Genomic DNA, 18812 nt, shown 5'->3' with positions numbered 1-18812 from the left:
CAAAAATAACGCGTTTTTTCGCTTTTTTTTCGTTTTTTTTAAAATACATTACTTTTTGAAAATACAATCCAAAAATAATGTGTATTCCACTATCTTGGCAAATGACTGGAACTTGGATTCACATTACTTTTCTTGAGATTATCAACAGCATGCTTCAGTTGAAGTTTTCACAATATTTGATAGATTTGATTGGCTACTCAACTCATCAAGAATTTCCAAATCAGTTTTTTGGGATGTCACACAGCTGATTTGCTGCAGTACTGTATTTTCCATTCAGCCAGCATCTGACTCAATTTTTTAACAGAGTTAGTTTGCTGAAGACAGCAGAGTCTCAAAATAACACATTTATGATTCAAAATTTATAGATTCTAAAGAAGAAACTATTGAACAAAGTATGAAAACGCAGGCTTGTATGTGTTTCCTAAGTGTAAATGGTATAAAAAACAAAACTGAAATCCTAAATTTTGGATAGGAAAGGGCTAGTCAACTTTTACTGAGTCCTAAATCGAACGGATACGTCCTCGGTACATTGACTGTATCTAACCGGTACCCAAGAAGTACTGGGATAGTACAGTACCAGTACCGGTGTCGTACCTGAGTATGCTGCCTTTATAGCAGTACCCATGTGACAACGGTGAGAATCAGACGACTTAGCTTGTTATATGTTTCTGTCAAACCAGGGATATCAGCCCTAGTGAGCATCTGTGCCTTAGCCAATGAATATTCTGGAGAGAGACCTAAAAAAAACTTGGAAACCATATTTTGCTCATGATGAGTCTTATAGCATGACTCACATAGGGGCCGAAGGGATTTGAGTCGCTCAAAAGTGGCCTTGACAACTGCAAAATATTGAGGCAAACTCATATCACCCTATTGTAGTTTGTATAAATCTTCCTCTACCTAGAATACCTTACTCATATTCTTATCATGTGAATAAGTCTGACATAAAAAGTCTCACATCTCCTTAGCAGTGGCGTAATATGTGTTAAAGAGTGTTTCTACAATATTAGAAAGTTGAATAGTAGTTCTTTAAATATTTTCTTATATTTAGTGGACTGATTTTGTAATTGTTATGTTGCCAATCCTAATCTCTTTTAATATGAGATTAGGGTCACGTGAATAAGGTAGAAAGTGTTTTTCTCTCTCTCTCTCTCTCTCTCTCTCGTCCCCTTCTTCCTCCAATATTCAACATGGTATCAGAGCAATAGACCTAGGGCTGTGTGATCTAGGGTTTCACGCCTAGGGTTCCCTTCTCCTCTCATCTCTCCTCTCTTCCGCCAAACTAGGGTTTCACACCTACGGTTCTTGTTGTTTACAAAACAAGCAAGTTGATTGGTTGGTTGGATAGGGGCTAATCACGTTTTTAACATGTGAAAACGTGATTAGCACCCTTGTGTTGCTGCTGCTGTCGTGAAGTTGCTGAAAGCTGCTGCCGTTGAAGCTTATCACGTCGCTGAAATGGTGAATCAGATCAGACCTTGCTGCAAAATCAAATCTAACTCAAGTGCAGCCGTGGAAGATGTTCAGGCCAAAGAATGTTGGATCTGCTAGAGCAGTCAGATTTGTTTAGTTGTGTGGTGCCTGGTGGATTCTCACAGGCAAAGGTATGTCGTGTGGGCAGGTTCAGTCTTTTTCCTGCATCGTTGAAGTGAGACAAGTTTGAAATTGTATGGAGTAGGCAGATTTCTGTTTTCTCTCTGCATCGTTGAAGTGAGACAGGTTTCTCTACTGACAAACTTGTGCTTGTTTGCTACCTATTATCGACATCTAAAAGTGTTGCCTGCTATCCACGTCTGAAAACAGTCCGCCAATTTGTTTTGTGGTTGTGTTCAACCTGATCCTTAAGTGGATCTCGTGGAGGTTATTGTTGCTGTAATCAGATTTTTATGTTGACCGTGTGGGGCAGAGTTAATCTACTGCTTGTGGATATAATTTGACGTGAGGAGCAGAATGATCTACGGATCGTGGATATGAAATCTATAAGTTGAGGTCTCATTAGTTGTGGACTGCTGCTAATCGTAAAGTTCTTGCTTGTGTTGCAGCCATCGGCTGAAATTATTTTGTTGACTTGCTGCCTGAGTTTGTGCCTATGTTGCTGCCTGTTTTAGTGAATTTCTGAGTTGATGATTGGAGCCATAAGTGTGTTCCAGATTCTTCTATGTTGTCGTGCCTTGGTTGAAGTTAACTACTGCACCTTATACATACATATTGTGAGTACAATTCTGGTTGGAATTTTACTATGGCTGATGGTAATGTGTCTGAGGGTTCCAATGACTACAAGATGGCTGGAAATTCCTTCTCATATGCCAGCACGACTGTGATAGACTCTTCCTTCTCTGTTGGTGCTCCTACCGATGACCCAGATATGATGTGGATGATAGATTCTGGCGCCTCCAGGCACTGTTGTAATCAACCACATATTTTTTCATCATTAGTCTGGTTCTCTACACCACAGCATGTCAGACTGGCTTATGGCAAGCTATCTCCTGTATTGGGCAGCGGTGATATTTATCTCCCACATTTAGGCACTATTACCCATGTGCTCTATGCTCCACAGTTTCCTGTTAATTTGTTATCTGTTAAGCAGCTGGCTATTGATTTAAAGTGTAGAGTCATTTTTTACCCTGGTACATGTTCTTTTCAGGACTTACTAACTGGGAAGATGATTGGTGGCGGCCATGAACGTGAGGGTCTCTATTTCTTGTCTGTCCCAGTAAATGTTGTTGCATCTTCATTCTCCTCAAAGCCTTCTCCTTTTCAGTGGCATCTCAGACTGGGTCATCCTTCAGTGTCGAAACTTCGTCGCATGCTTCCAGGTATTACTATATCAAGAGTCCTTATTATGTGATGCTTGCCAATTAGGCAAACATACACAGAGTAGCTTTCCTTCGAGTCAAGAACCATCTAGTCAAAGTCCATTTGACCTCCTTCATGTGGATGTGTGGGGTCCTAGTCGGGTTCCTTTCACTCACGTTTTCGGTATTATCTTGTTTTGGTTGATGATTTTACTCGAGTCAGTTGGGTATTCTTGTTACGGGAAAGATCCCGAAGTCATATGTATTCTTCCTAAATTTGTCAAGGAAATAAAAACTCAGTTTGGTTTCATTGTCAAAAATATTCGCACTAATAATGCTCTTGAATTCAAATCTTCCATTCTACTTCAGTTTTATGCCAATCATGGAATTCGACCTCAATATACTTGTCCACACACATCCCAACAAAATGGTGTTGCCGAACGCAAACATCGACAACTCCTAAATGTGGCCCGTACCCTCATGTTGCATTCTCACATGCCTACCTACTTTTGGGGGATGCTATTCTTACTGCATGTTACCTCATTAACAGATTACCCTCGTCAACCATCCAAGAACGTATTCCCATTCAACTTTTATATCCAAATCGACCACTATTTCATATACCTCCCAAAGTATTTGGATGCACTTGCTTTGCACACATCCTAGGCCCAAACAAAAACAAACTTGCTGCCCAAGCCATCAAATGTGTATTTATTGGTACTCTACCAATCAAAAATGATATAAGTGCTTCGATCCCCAGACCAAGAAAGAGATTATCAGTGCGGATGTTACATTTTTTGAGTCTCGTCCTTATTTTTCTCCTTCGAGTCCTCCTTTGTCTGAGATGCCTATACCTGTTCATCTTCCCATTCCACCAGTGTCCCTTGAGTCCTTACCGCCATCTCAACCTATGTCACATGAACGTTTCTTTGATCCTCCATTGGTTTACACTCGTCGTCTTGGTCCCTCTTCCAACCGCCTACCACCGTCTTCTCAAGAGGTAAGCTCCACTGATCAGACTGATTCAGGTTTAAATGATGAACACTATGCAGATGATCTCCCTATTGCTATTCGTAAGGGAAAGCGACAGTGCACACTACACCTGATTTCTAATTCTGTCTCTACTGACCATTTGAGTACAAGTTTGGTGCAGTTTGATCGAGCTCTGTCTAGTCACATGATCCCTTCTTCTCACCATCAAGTTAGATTCACAGTGGCGGCATGCCATGTAGGAGGAAATGGATGCTCTTATCACTCGAGAGACTTGGGAATTGGTGGATCCACCGAGGCACTGTGATGTGGTTGGCTCCAAGTGGGTGTTCACCATCAAGTATCATTCTGATGGTTCAGTTGAACGGTTCAAGGCACGTCTTGTCGCTAAATGATATACAGACTTATGGTGTCGACTTCTTTGAGACCTTTTCACCTGTGGCTCGATTGGGCTCTATTCGACTTATTATATCTCTTGCTATCCAGCGACAATGGCCTTTATTTCAGCTGGATGTGAAAAATGCTTTTCTATATGGAGATCTTTCTGAAACTGTCTATATGCAGCAACCACCTTGTTTTGAAAGACAGGGGGAGTGTTCCAAGGTATGCAAATTTAAGAAGGCTATTTATGGGCTTAAACAGAGTCCTCATGCATGGTTTCATGAGCTATCTGCATGGTTTCATGAGCTATCTGAGGTCTTATCTAAATGTGGCTTTCGTCGGTCTCAACTTGATCACTCATTGTTTATCAAGCAAGGTACATCTGGTATAGTGATATTAATTGTTTACGTTGATGATATTGTTCTCACGGGAGAAAGTGATCAAGAGATAGCTCAGACAAAGGAGTTTCTTCAGAAACACTTTGTCACAAAAGACCTTGGACAACTCCGTTATTTTCTTGGTATTAAGGTGGCCCGTAGTAGTAAAGGAGTTGTGGTATCTCAGAAAAAATATGCTTTGGATCTTCTGCAAGAAACATGTTTATTAGGGGCTAAACCTGCAACTCTCCCCATGAACTCTCACATTCATATACATGATGATGAATCAGAGCTTTTTGACTCTAAATCTTACAGATCTCTAATAGGAAAACTGCTATATTTGACTGTCACTCGCCCTGACATTAGCTTCGCTGTGAATAAACTAAGTCAATTCATAGAGAAACCTAGGAAAGTTCATTGGGACGCTGCTCTAATGGTTGTCAGATACCTGAAATCAGCCCCAGGAAAGGGGTTATGGTTCAAAAAGGGAGAAGGTGTTGACATTGAAGCATATAGTGATGATCTGTAGATGATAGAAAGTTTACTACAGGTTTTTGTGTATTTGTGGGAGGTAATCTTATTTCTTGGAGGAGCAAGAAGCAGAATGTGGTGGCTCGATCTAGTGCTGAGTCGGAATATAGTGCTATGACTCAAACTGCGGCTGAAATGTCATGGGTCAGATCATTACTTTTAGAGTTGGGTGTTTCAGTGAATCTCTCAATGAAAATGTATTATGACAACAAGGCGGCTACCTATATTGCTAACAATCCTATTTTTCATGAAAGGACAAAACATATTGAAGTGAATTGCCACTATGTTCGGGATTTAGTTCAATAAGGAATTATTAGCACTATTCATGTCTCCTCTGAAGATCAGGCAGCTGATATGTTCACCAAGGCTCTTCCCATAGGCGATTTTCTGAGAGGTTGTAACAAGCTGAGCATGATTGATATCTATGCTCCAGCTTGAGGGGGAGTGTTAAAGAGTGTTTCTGCAATATCAAAAAGTTGAATAGTAGTTCTTTAAATATTTTCTTATATTTAGTGGACTGATTTTGTAATTGTTATGTTGCCAACTCTAATCACTTTTAAAATGAGATTAGGGTCACGTGAATAAGGTAGAAAGTGTTTCTCTCTCTCTCTCTCTCTCTCCCTCTCTCTCTCTCGCGTCCCCTTCTTCCTCCAATATTCAACAATATGCAATGGTAAGAGCAATAGAAGAGTCTACACTATTCATTATCCAAGACATAACCATGTTGTTATCCTCTTAACAAGAAACATACTTTCCAGTCTTCATTATTGGTTCATCTTCCTCAAGTAAATATTTTTTGCGATGTCCAGTGACCGACATCATGAATAACCTTAACCAGATTTCATAGTTAAGGCCATCCAACTTAACTGTAGAACCCTAATGGAATGGATTGCCCCAAATTTAAACTCATGAGAAGAATCAGGTTTGGGATTTTCAGCCATCGTAAATCTGTCCACAAGAATTCAGCCAAAAGAGAATATATATATAGTCGAATAAAGCTGATCAGAAATGAACCATCGACTATCACCACACAAGAGAAGTAAAAAATATTGTGTAGACTGTCAACACATATAAGATTGTAGAATAATGGATGGGAAAACTCTTCACAGCAGACTAAACTTCTATTGAATCACAATAATCCAATAAATTTACTGAAATCATGAACAAATTTAGTAGATCTTCGTAGAAAGAACTCTCACAAACATGTATATACATACATATATATATATATATATTGTTAAATACTTTTAAAAGTTGATTAGAGGTTTTCTGAAATTTTAGAAAGTTGAAAGGGTCCACTTTATTGTTTTCTTATTTCTAGTGGATTAATTTTGTAAAGTTGTTAATACCCTAATCTCTTGTAATATGAGTTAGGGTTACGTGAATGGAGATTAGAATGTCTCCTCTCTCTCTCTCTCTCTCTCTCTCTCTCTCTCGTCCCTTTCTTCCTCCCATAGTGAACATGGTATCAGAGCGACAGCCCTAGGGATTTAGGGTTCCACGCTCCTTCCCTCCTTTCCTCCCCTTTCATCTTTCCCGTCAGCTAGGGTTTCACGTCTGAAATCCCTACTGATTACAAAAAAAGCAATCAAACTGGTTGGTGAAAAGGGGCTAATCACGTTTAACATGTAGAGACGTGATTAGCACCCTGGTGTTGCTGTTGAAGACGTTAAGTTACAGAAAAAAAAAAAAAAAAAAAAAAAAAAAACTGATGTCGTTGTGAATGTTGCTGTCGTGGAAGAAGGTCAGGCCACCGACAAGGGTATGCTGATCAAATCTGATGTCGTTGTGTATGTTGCTGCCGTGGAAGAAGGTCAGGCCATCGACAAGGGTGTGCTGATCTGCTTGGTTGGGTGCTGCCTTGTGGATCTTCACATTTAGAGGTATGTTTTATTGGCAGCGTTGAAATCATATGGAGGGGGAACATCGTTGAAGTCAAGTGGTGTAGACTGGTTTCAGATTTTTTTTTGGGCAGCATCGTTGGAGTCAAGATTAGTTTCAGTTTGCCTCGTTTTCCAGCATAGTTGACGTTGAGTGGAGCTGTCCTCCAACCTATGTATGCTTGCTGCCTAATATCTATATCTAATATTGCTGCTTGATATCTACATCTGACAGTAGTTATCTACGCCTGAAACTAGCCTGCTATTCTCTGGTTGTGTTCATATTGTTGCACGTCTAGTTGTGTTCATCTTGCTGCATTTCCTTTTTGGCTGTGATCCACGTATTCTATAATTTTACTATGGCTGACAGCAGCAGGTCAGAAGGGCCTAATGAATATAAGATGGCGGGTAAGTCCTTCTCCTATGGAAGCACAATCAAACTTGATGGTTCAAATTATGAAATTTGGTCGAGGGTATTTATGATGTCGGTGGCTGGTCATAGGAAGAAATATATTCTTGAAGAAGATGAACCTCTTGACAAAAAAGGAATATATGCTACTTGGGATGAAGATAATAAGATTCTGATGTCATGGATCATGAACAGTATAGAGTCCCGTATCGCTCCAACGTTTGCATACTACACCAAAGCTAGAGATATGTGGTCTTTCCTAAAGAAGACATATTCACATGCTACTAATGTTATTAAGATCTTGCAGTTGGAAGAAGAACTTTGTAACATACGGCAAGGTGATCAAGACCTATCACAATATTTTGCTACGCTGACTGCTGCATATGAGCGGTTAAAAGCTCTTTGTCCACCGTGCAAGCACTGTTATGCATCTCATTTTGAAACTGGTATGGTGGCAAAGTCTCTATCTGGGTTATCTTCAGAGTACTATGTGGCAAAGTCTCAAATCCTCACATGTAGTGATCTTCCAAAATTAGCGGACACATATAATATGTTGAGTCGTCTTGCTGTCACTCTTTCTCAGCCTACGCATGACACACTAGTCTCCGCACTTGTGATATCAGGAGGAAGGGGTCATAGTTTTTTTACTGGCACGAGAGGATGTAGCACAAGTCGTGGTACAGGACGTGGCAGATTTTAGTGCTCTTGTTGTGGCAAGCTGGGTCATTTAGAGGACCGATGTTGGGACAAACATCCTCATCTTCGTTCTGTTGGGTAAGGCATGGTGGAGGGAGAACCATTATAGGAAAGGGGTTTTCTTCGACTAACGCACCTTCCTCACAGGCTACAGCTTCTATGGTTGAGTCCCCTACCTCTGCTCCATCATACTCTCTCAACTTAAGGAGGAATATGATCTAGTTCTTGCTCAGAGGTCCTCCCCTGCATCTACCAGCACTGCTGCAGTAGAGTCGGCTTTCACTGTTGGTGCCACTACCACTGACCCAGGTATGGTATGGATGATCGACTCAGGAGCTTCCAGGCATTGTTGTAATCAGCCACATATGTTTCTATCATTAACCAGGTTCACTACCACAACACGTCAGTTTGGCTGATGGCAAATTGCCACCTATTGTGGGCAGCGGGGATATCTACCTCACATCTTTGGGCACCATTACCCATGTGCTATATGCTCCTAAATTTCTTGTTAATCTGTTATCTGTTAAGCAATTGGCTAGAGACTTATAGTGTAGAGTCATTTTTTATCCTCGTTCATGTTCTTTTTCGGACTTACAAACAGGGAAGGCGATTGGTGGTGGCCATGAACGAGAGGGGCTCTACTTTCTCTGTACCCCAGTCAATGTTGTTGCATCATCATTCACATCGAAGCCAACTCCTTTGCAGTGGCATCTCAGACTGGGTCATCTCTCTGTGTCCAAACTTCGTCGCATGTTTCCAGATATTCCGGCATCAGAGTCTTTCCTATGTGAAGCATGCCAGTTAGGCAAGCATACACGTAGTAGTTTTCCCTCGAGTCAGAGTCCATCTAGTCAGAGTCCTTTTGATCTACTTCATGTTGATGTTTGGGGTCCAAGTCGGGTTTATTTTCGTTCACGTTTCTAGTATTACCTTGTTTTGGTTGATGACTTTACCAGAGTCAGTTGGGTATTTTTGTTACGGAAAGGTCTGAAGTCATTTGTATTCTTCAGAGATTTATCAAGCAAATAAAAACTCAGTTTGAATCCATTGTCAAAAATATTCGCACTGATAATGCTCTCGAATTTAAATCTTCTGTTCTACTTCAATTTTATGCCGATCATGGGATTCGACCACAATATACATGTCCTCACACATCTCAACAAAATGGTGTCGCGGAACATAAACATCGCCAGCTTCTAAATGTGGCTCGTACCCTCATGTTACACACTCATATGCCCTCACACATCTCAACAAAATGGTGCTGTCGAACGCAAACATCGGCAACTCCTAAATGTGGTCTGCACCCTCATGCTGCATTCTCACATGTCTACCTACTTTTGGGGTGATGTTATTCTTACCGCATGCTATCTCATAACAGATTACCTTCGTCGGCCATCCAAGAACGTATTCCCATTCAAATTTTACATCCAGATCGACCATTATTTCATATACCTCCCAATGTATTTGTACGCACTTGCTTTGCACACATCCTTGGCCCAGACAAAAACAAACTTGCTACCCAAGCCATCAAATGTGTATTTATTGGATACTCTAGCAATCAAAAAGGATACCAAGAAAGAGATTGTTAGTGCGGATGTTACATTCTTGGAGTCTCATCCTTATTTTTCCTCTTCAGGTCCTCCTACGTCTCAAATGCCTGTGTCTGTTCCTCTTCCTATTCCTCCTTCTCAACCTATGTCACTTGATCGCTTCCTTGATCCTCCATTAGTCTACACTCATTGTCACATCAGTCCCTCTCTCAACCGCCCACCAGTGCCTTCTCAAGAGGTAAGCTCCACTGGTAGCACTAACTCAGGTATAAATGATGACTACTCCGCAGATGATCTCCTTATTGCTATTCGCAAGGGCAATCGACAGTGCACACTACATATGATTTGTAATTTTGTCTCTACTGACTATCTGAGTACAAGTTTGGTGCAGCTTGATCGAGCTATGTCTAGTCACATTATCTCATCTTCTCACCATCAAGCCCTGTTAGATTCACGATGGAGACAAGCCATGCAGGAGGAAATGGATGCTCTTATCTCTCAAGAAACTTGGGACTTGGAGGATCCCCTGATGCACTGCGACGTGGTTGGCTCCAAATGGGTATTCACCATCAAGTATCATTTGGATGGTTCAGCTGAACGGTTTAAAGCACGTCTTGGCGCTAAAGGATATACACAGACGTATGGAGTGGACTTCTTTGAGACTTTTTCGCTTATGGCTCCGTTGGGCACTATTCGATGAGACTTTTTCGCTTATGGCTCGGTTGGGCACTATTATTATATCTCTCGTTGTCCAGTAAGAATGGCATCTATTTCAGCTAAATGTGAAAAAAACTTTTTTATATGGAGATCTCTCTGAAACCGTCTACATGCAGCAACCACCTGGGTTTTGAGCGACAGGGGGAGTGCTCCAAGGTATGCAAACTGAAAAAGGCTATTTATAGACTTAAACAGAGTCCCCGTGCATTGTTCCATAAGCTAACTGAGATTGTATCTAAGTGCGGATTTCGAAGATCCCAGCTTGATCACTCGTTGTTTATCAAGCGAGCTACATCTAGTATAATGATATTGATTGCATATGTTGATGATATTGTTTTCACCAGGGAAAGTAATCAAAGGATAGCTCAAACAAAGGAGTTTCTATAGAAACACTTTGTCACAAAAGACCTTGGTCAACTCCATTATTTTCTTGGTATTGAGGTGGCTTGTAGTAGTAAAGGGGTTGTAGTGTCCCAAAGAAAATATGTTTTTGATCTTCTGCAGAAGACAGACTTATTGGGAGCTAATCCTGCCACACTTCCTATGAATCCTCGCATTCATATTCATCATGATGAATCAGAGTATTTTGACTCTAGATCTTACAAATCTCTGATAGGGGACATTAGTTTTACTGTAAATAAGCTAAGTCAATTCATGGAAAAACCCCGAAAGGTTCATTGGGAAACTACTCTAATGGTGGTCAGATACTTAAAATCGGCTCTAGACAAGGGGTTATGGTTCAAAAAGAGAGAATGTGTTGATATAGAAGCTTATAGTGATGCTGATTATGCAGAGTATGTAGATGACATGAAGTCTACTACAAGTTTTTGTGTCTTTGTGGGAGGCAATCTTATTTCATGGAGGAGCAAGAAGCAGAATGTGGTGGCTCCATCTAGTGCTGAGCCAGAATATAGGGCTATGGCTCAAACTACAGCTGAGATGTCATGAATCAGATCAGTGCTTCTATATTTGGGCATTTCAGTGAATCTCCCAATGAAGATATATTGTGATAACAGGGCAGCAACCTATATGGCAAACAACCCTGTCTTCCATGTCTTCCATGAAAAGACGAAAGACATTGAAGTGGATTGTCACTATGTTAGGGACTTAGTCTAAGAAGGTGTTATCAGCACTGTTCATGTCTCCTTAAAAGATCAGGCTGCTGATATTTTTACCAAGGCTCTCCCCATAGGCGATTTCCTAAGAGGTTGTAACAAACTGAGCATGATTGATATATATGCTCCAGCTTGACCGAGAGTGTTAGATACACTAAACGACGATTAGAGGGTTTCTGCAATATTAAAAAGTTAGAGTGTAGGTCTTTTAATATTATCTAATGTTGCTTGAGCTCATATTGTAAATATTGTATCGTCAGCCCTAATCTCTTTAAATCTGAAATTAGGGTTACGTTAATGACAATCTTTTGGCTTCTCTCTCTCTCTCTGATCGTATATATATATATATACACACATACACATGTAGACCATAAGATGAGCAGCACTCTTCCAAAAAAATATATATATAAATACCTTCACAGCATACTGCTGTCTGCTTGCTAACAGCCACACCACAACTAATCCACGAAAAAAATCCTTACTCATGAATCTTCTAATCCACGACCACTTGTGCTGTCACCTCCAACTAAGACTAGTTTTAATGCCTCTGACAATGCTGCATCAGTAGATAATTGTCTCCTAGCATCCACGAACTACCAAATCAAGAAAAAATTATAGAAGTCTACCCTGACTCCAGCAACATTCATACAGTAACATCACCATCACACCCAACTCTGAAGATGATCTTCACATCACCGACGATCTTCAGGCTCTGCAATGACCAGATCTAGGGCATCTAATCACTACCGTGACATGTTCAGTAGTGATTAGATCCCTGATGTACCACACGTTACAGCACCTTAGGGCAAACTGCTACTCACGAACAAATCTGAGCAAGAGACTAGAGATGAAGAGGAGGAGGAGGAGGTGAAAGACGAGAGATGAAAGGAGGAGATGTAGCTGGCTTTAGGCAGATCCAGGAAGGATCAGCTCTAATACCATGTTGCGTGAGACCAAGGTGAAAGAAGGGATGAGGTCGAGAAAGAGAGAAAAAAACCATAAAACTACCTAACCCATTAATAACTATATTCAAACAAGACTTACATGCGCATAGTATATAGGAATTACTTTAGATTTAAAAAAAAATTCGTGAAGACAAGATATAGGGAGCCGTGTCTTGTATTTCTATCTTTCTAAATTTCAGTATAAAGTGCATATATGGAGGCTTCCAAGGTGGACTTCATTGCAGTACACACGCAGACCAGAGCAAAGAAGCATATTGAACCGTTACAAATCCTTGGGCAAACTAGATTTTAGTTATTTTTCTTGTATTTATTTTATTTTTCCGTGAAAATTAATTTTAAGAAATTGTTGTTTTATTTAAATAAAAGCATCTTTTGTCCATATCCTTTCTATTTCAATTGTCGACTTGTCGATCAACCTGTATTCACCACTTTTCTGGAGATTGATTATAAATTTAAATTTGGTGTGCTTGTTTTCATTGGAACTGCACCAAAAACATCATTGTAATGTATTTTAACATAAAATAGTGTCGCTTACCTACATTTCACATGATAACACCATAACCGACAAGATTCCACTTCCATCAACAGCATGCTGGGGAGGGAGCACCCCTGGCCAACACTTTCAACATTGAGGGCAGGTGAGAGCTACTTCGTCGAGCAAACACTCACCTGCCAACCTGAGAACGTGCCACCTCACGTAAAGGCAAGCTGCCTCAACATCAACATTTGCTGCATGAGCAGCAGATGCCACCAGCGTTCTCACCCCAGCATGACATACTTTCCACTTTCATTAGAAATTATGTCCTTTGATTTGTATTTGATTATAGACCTTTTGAGCATCATCTTCATTTTGATTTAACGAATTAGTATTCTGTTTTGCTCTTGAAAATTCCTAACACCTCAGTGACCCCTGCTCAACTTTTGAAGACACTCCCCAATGCAAGGCAACTCAGCAACCACTGGCCATGGCTTGTCGAGCTCTCTTGTGGTCAGCAACTCAGCAACCAAAGGTGCTGCAATCTTCTATGGCTCTCTTTGAGGTCCGGCCTAGTGCCCACTCCATCCTTCCTTTTCTCTGCTCTTTGACATCTGTGATCTCGGCTTGTGACAACCACAAGACATCACAGGCCTCAGGAATTGGTCTACCATGAACTTCCACTGGCTTTGTGACAACCACGAGACGTCACATGCCTCAGTGACTGGCCTACCATAACCTTCCACCTTGGATTTGGTGCTGCCTGCAGCCTGACATGCCTTGACCAAACCCTTGTTTCTCTAGACTTAAACACACTTGTCCACCAACACCTTCTTGTACACCTTCATACAACTGATATTTTTGAAATGTGTGTTTCTGAAGGTCACAAACATCACTTTCGGGTTACTATTGGCTAAGCTTTTGTTGTGTATTAAACATGGAACTTGCTTTTCTAAGGAAGATCTTACAACTCAAAATAAAGAAAATTATCAAAATTTAAGCTTGATACTAATAACTCTCATGAAAACATTAATAAAAAAACAAAGTACTTCTTAAAATGTTAAATGACACTAAAAAAAAAGTCTAATATATTTAACAATTACTTTTTTAAAGAATCATATATACATATATATGTATGTGTGCTAGCTTTCTGTCACCATCTTTTTCTATTTCCATGAGCATGTTATATACCTAGTATGAAAAAGAGCACCTGATTCAAAATATAAAACTATTCCCAGTACAACATTAAGCAAATGGAGGACTTCAAGCAAAAGCCTAACATCACTCACCTATTCATCCCTCTAACACCACCTTCATGTGAGGTGCTAGGAATGAAAAGATCAAGTACTTCCGTTCTGGAGGACATTGTTCCATCAACACTAGATTGACAGACAGGACGAGTTAATGATGCTGCCAAAGGGTGCACTTTGATTGCAGAGTCAAAGCCAGCAGTGATAAGAAGAGAAAAAGTTGGATCATACAAACATCGCCAGATACCTCTCCCCCTGTGTCAAACAAAAAAACTCCATGACCTATAACATATTCAGTGAGAAGGATATTGTAACTATACAGCAGTCAAAACTTACGCATGTTCTTTTAGTGTAAGAAGATGACCTCCATCTATGCCCCAAATGCGACAAGTACAATCCTCACCAGCAGTTATAACAAGCTACAGGACCAAAACATTTAAAAATTTATAAAAATATGTAGATATTCACACACACATTAGGAGTACATATAAATATATATATATATATATATATATATATATATATATATATACATACATATCATATGTTTACATACATATCATACTATGTGTAATGTATTTTCAGTATTTGTATATTTTTTGTATTTTGTTCTCTGTAGTGTAACTATATGGCAGTCAATATTCATGCATGCTACTTTGGTGTAAGATTATTGTCTCCATCCACGATGCAAATGCAGGAGGTAGAAACCACAGCAGCAAATAAAAATTTAAAACAAGCTACGGAACAACCAAACTATTATTAATATATATAAGTATGTTTGTGGTATTATTGGTAATGTATCTTCTGTATTTGGATATCTGCATTTTTTCTCTTTAGTCAAGTTAACAACATATTAGTCAAAACTCACAAGTACCCATTTGGGGTAAGATGATGATCTCCATCTGTGCCACAAATGCAACAGGTGCAATCCTTACCAGCAGTTTGCATTCTAGCCATCAGAAAGTCTTCAATAGCTAAATTAGCAGCTATCAGAAATAAGCCAATGGCTAGATCCCACTCCCTTGTGTTGTATATAATGGGATTTTTATCTCATTCGGTTGTACGCTTATTGCATACTGGCTATGTGTGGGGCCCCATTTCTATTCTTGCAAACGGAAGTAAATGTTATAATGTTATGCTTGTTGACATGTTATAATGTTATGCTTGTTGATAATTTCACTAGATATTATTGAACTAATTCCTTAGGCTTGAAGATGCAGTTTTTGAAACTTTTAAGATTTTTCACATCACCATCGTCAAAAAAATACCTCAAAAAATCGGAATGCCTAAAACTGATTTTGTGAGAGAGTACCTATCAAAAGAATTTCAAAATTATTTAGAAAGACAAGGTATTCTTCATCAAAAACCATGCCCTTATATTCCTCAATAAAATGATTTAGCTGAAATAAACACCGTCACATGATGGGAATCACTAAAACTCACCAGCGGCATAAGATGTTCTTAGAACTTTTTGAGAAGGCACTACATTGGTTTATCTTGTTAACATTTTGCCTCCTTCACATCAAAAAAATACTTCATCATTGTCAAAAGGTATATTACATAGAACACTACACAACCACAAGAGGTCCGATCAAGTAACATAAATGGGTTATCCTTGCTAACAAACATGATAAACTCTCACACAAAGGCATATCATGCGTTTTGTTGGTATTCTAGAACACACAAGCGATATAGGTGCTACAATTTCTGGAAGGACAAACTGCATCCACAGCATAGTCATCACAATCATTTGCAGGTTCTAGACATGAGGTTTTTCTTGGTATCATACAGAGAGCCTGAAGAAAATGGGAAAAAATATGGTGAATTTTTTAAAAGATTTAAAACATCCTAAAAAATAGCGCTAGTCGTAAACATTGTTTTTGGGTTTAAACAGCAAGGTTTTCTCAGGTGTAATACAGTGAGCCTGAAGGAAACGGAGAAAATACGGTGAATCTTTTTAAAATTTTAAAACATTATAAAAGAATAGGGAAAATAAAATAAATAAGAAACTGATAAGACAGCATCAAAAAAATAAGTGGATAAGCAAAAAATAAAAATTAGAAAATGGAAACAAGCAGTGTGACATTAAGAAACGTGAAAAAAATGCCTAAAATGAAAAAAAAGCGAAGCCTTTTTTCATGCATTTTGATTCTGGCATTTTTTTCGAAAAACAACGTTGCTTTGATGTTTTTTTCAGCTGACTTATTTTTTGCATTTTAAAAATATTTTCTGTGACTATGATTCACAGTCACCAAAAACCCGTCCTTTTCAAAAAAGACCTGATAAAAATGTTAAAACCAATGAAAACAAAAAGATAGTCGTTTTCTCATTTTTTTTAATTCCAAAACGAATTTGTTACATTTTTTAGCATTTTTATCTCGTTATTTTTACATTATTTTTGGTTTAACATTCAAAACTTATGTTAAATTATTTATCCTCATTTCCATCATTACCAAAAACATCATTTTTATCGTTTTATGAAATTTTTTTTTTTTGCTTTCTTATTAGTTTTTATTTTACTTATTCCTAATTTTTAGGTTTTTATTTTGTAAAAAAATTCCCAAATGTTTCTGAGATTTTCAACTTTACCAAAAAATACCTGAGAGAAACCTCATCGTTTAAAACCCATTAACAATATTTGTGACTATGATTGCATCTACCAACAACTCTATATTTTATTGAAAATGAGAAAAGACTCAACCAACTCAAGATTAGGATTCATTTTAATGATTTTCTTTAAAAATTGTTAGCTAACTATCACATATTGCATTTTTGTTCATACACCTGGGGCATTATTGTCCTTGATTATTCTTTTCTCTTCTATAAAAGAATAGAGATTAACTCATCTCCCGAATTGGGAATCATTACTCTTATGTTCCCATTCCTCCTTCTCTCCTCATTCTTTGCACAAATCAGTTCTTGTGTCTTCAGAAATCTAACATGATAATGGAGAAATGTTAGGTTCCAAGCCTGTGGTTGCCTCCAAAGATATGCCAAGAGAGATTTAATCTTTCTTCTTCCAGTCAAGAAAGCCACTTTTTCTTCAAAGCCTTAATTCATTTTCTTCTTTCTTGATTCCCATGGAATCCTGCATTCTGACTTCTCACCTTGTCATTTCTTTCATAACATCTTTCTTCTTTCAGATCTGGTGCAATGAAAAAATACCTACTTTTTTAATGAGACAAACCCTAGGAAAGTAGTTGTCTTTCAAAAGTTATGTGGTTTATTCTTCTCATCACTTTTTATCTCATTTTCTTTACGCTATTATTTCTTTCTCTGATTCAGTTGTTGAGAAAGCGTACTGGTTTGAGGTTTTCTGCATTTTACTTTATGATTAGGTAGTTCTTTGAATTTTAATTCCTTATTGGACTCTCTACGTAAGGGGTTAAACATAACCCTAATCAGTTCTTTTTATTCAAATGGAGGAGGAGCAGCCAAGACTAATTAGACTACTCCCTACTCTCTTTCTTCCTCATGTTCTCTTCTTCTTCTCTACCTCTCCAATCAACATGGTATCAGAGCGGTGAAGTCTTGGGAGTCTCTTGACATCGAAACTTCTTCTCTGCTGCTGAGCTCTCTTCCTATTTCTTTTCTCAACTTCTGCTACATTTGAAGAGGTCGATTGCTGTTGAAGTCAATGGTGGAGTGTTGTTGATTTTTCTGTTGAATGGCCTCCAAGTCCCCAAGTTGAAGGACCATTGCTGCTGTTGAATGATAATGGAGTTGACGTCATGGAGGCTCCACCATGAGACTGTGAATAACGTGGAAGCCAGTAGTTGTTGAAGTCGTTGAATGACTTCAAGTTTTGTGTACCAATTCTGCCATCAAATGTGTGCTGTTGTACCAATCTGATAAACAAATCACAGTAGTATTCAATCCAGCTACAGCAAATCGTTGTCTGCCCTGCTGTCCCTTTATTTGGCGCAGTTATATTTCTGTTTTACCTGTAAGATCCCACGTGCTGCTGTAGTGTGCCTATCGTGGAGCTGCAGAGACCACGAGTTGCAGTAGTGTGCCTGTCGTAAAGCTGCAAACGTGATTGCAGTCTGTCGTGAACTTCCAGATTCCTGTATCTTCGAGTTTTTATCATAGATGCCAATAAATTCCTACAACATGATACATTTGAATCTGGAAATAAGCAAACTGAGGCTGGCGTAGAGTACAAAGCCTTCTCAAATGCTTTTTCTTTTGGATCTACTATCAAACTTGATGGATCTAACTATGATGTATCAGTTGTTGGACATGGGAAAAAATATATATTGGTAGAAGAGGAACCAGTGGAAAAGATCGGCAAATATGCACGATGGGATAAAGAAAACAGCATAATTAGTGTTTGGCTTCTAAATAGCACTCAGCCCCAAATTACTGTTGAGCTCTATTATTATAATACAGCTAAAGTTATGTGGAATTCAATTCGGCAAACGTACTCTCAAGACAAAAACATCAGCAAAATTTGTACTATCAGGACAAAAACAACAGCAAAATTTTACAAGTTCAGCAAGAACGGTTACAAATGCAGCAAGGTGACATGGATTTAACTGAATACTTTACGAAACTGAAGTTTACTTATGAAAAGATGAACTCCTTAAAACCGCCTTACAAGCATTGTCTCAAATCTCACATGGAGCAAAAGATCGTTGTTAAATTTCTTGCTGCACTGTCATCAGATTATTCTGCAGCC

General features: G+C 38.9%; 1 protein-coding gene across 1 annotated transcript in view; it reads right to left on the bottom strand.

Annotated features, from left to right (window-relative positions):
* Window positions 1-18812, bottom strand: part of LOC116254330 (uncharacterized) — a 61361-nt gene that overhangs the window by 28450 nt on the left and 14099 nt on the right. Inside the window, 2 exon segments of the mRNA XM_050077888.1 lie at window positions 14171-14386; window positions 14468-14550. Coding sequence (XP_049933845.1) covers window positions 14171-14386; window positions 14468-14550 — 299 coding nt within the window.

Source organism: Nymphaea colorata, chromosome 5 (genome assembly GCF_008831285.2).
Source record: "Nymphaea colorata isolate Beijing-Zhang1983 chromosome 5, ASM883128v2, whole genome shotgun sequence".
NCBI lineage: Eukaryota > Viridiplantae > Streptophyta > Magnoliopsida > Nymphaeales > Nymphaeaceae > Nymphaea > Nymphaea colorata.
This window is presented reverse-complemented; position numbering and strand designations above follow the sequence as displayed.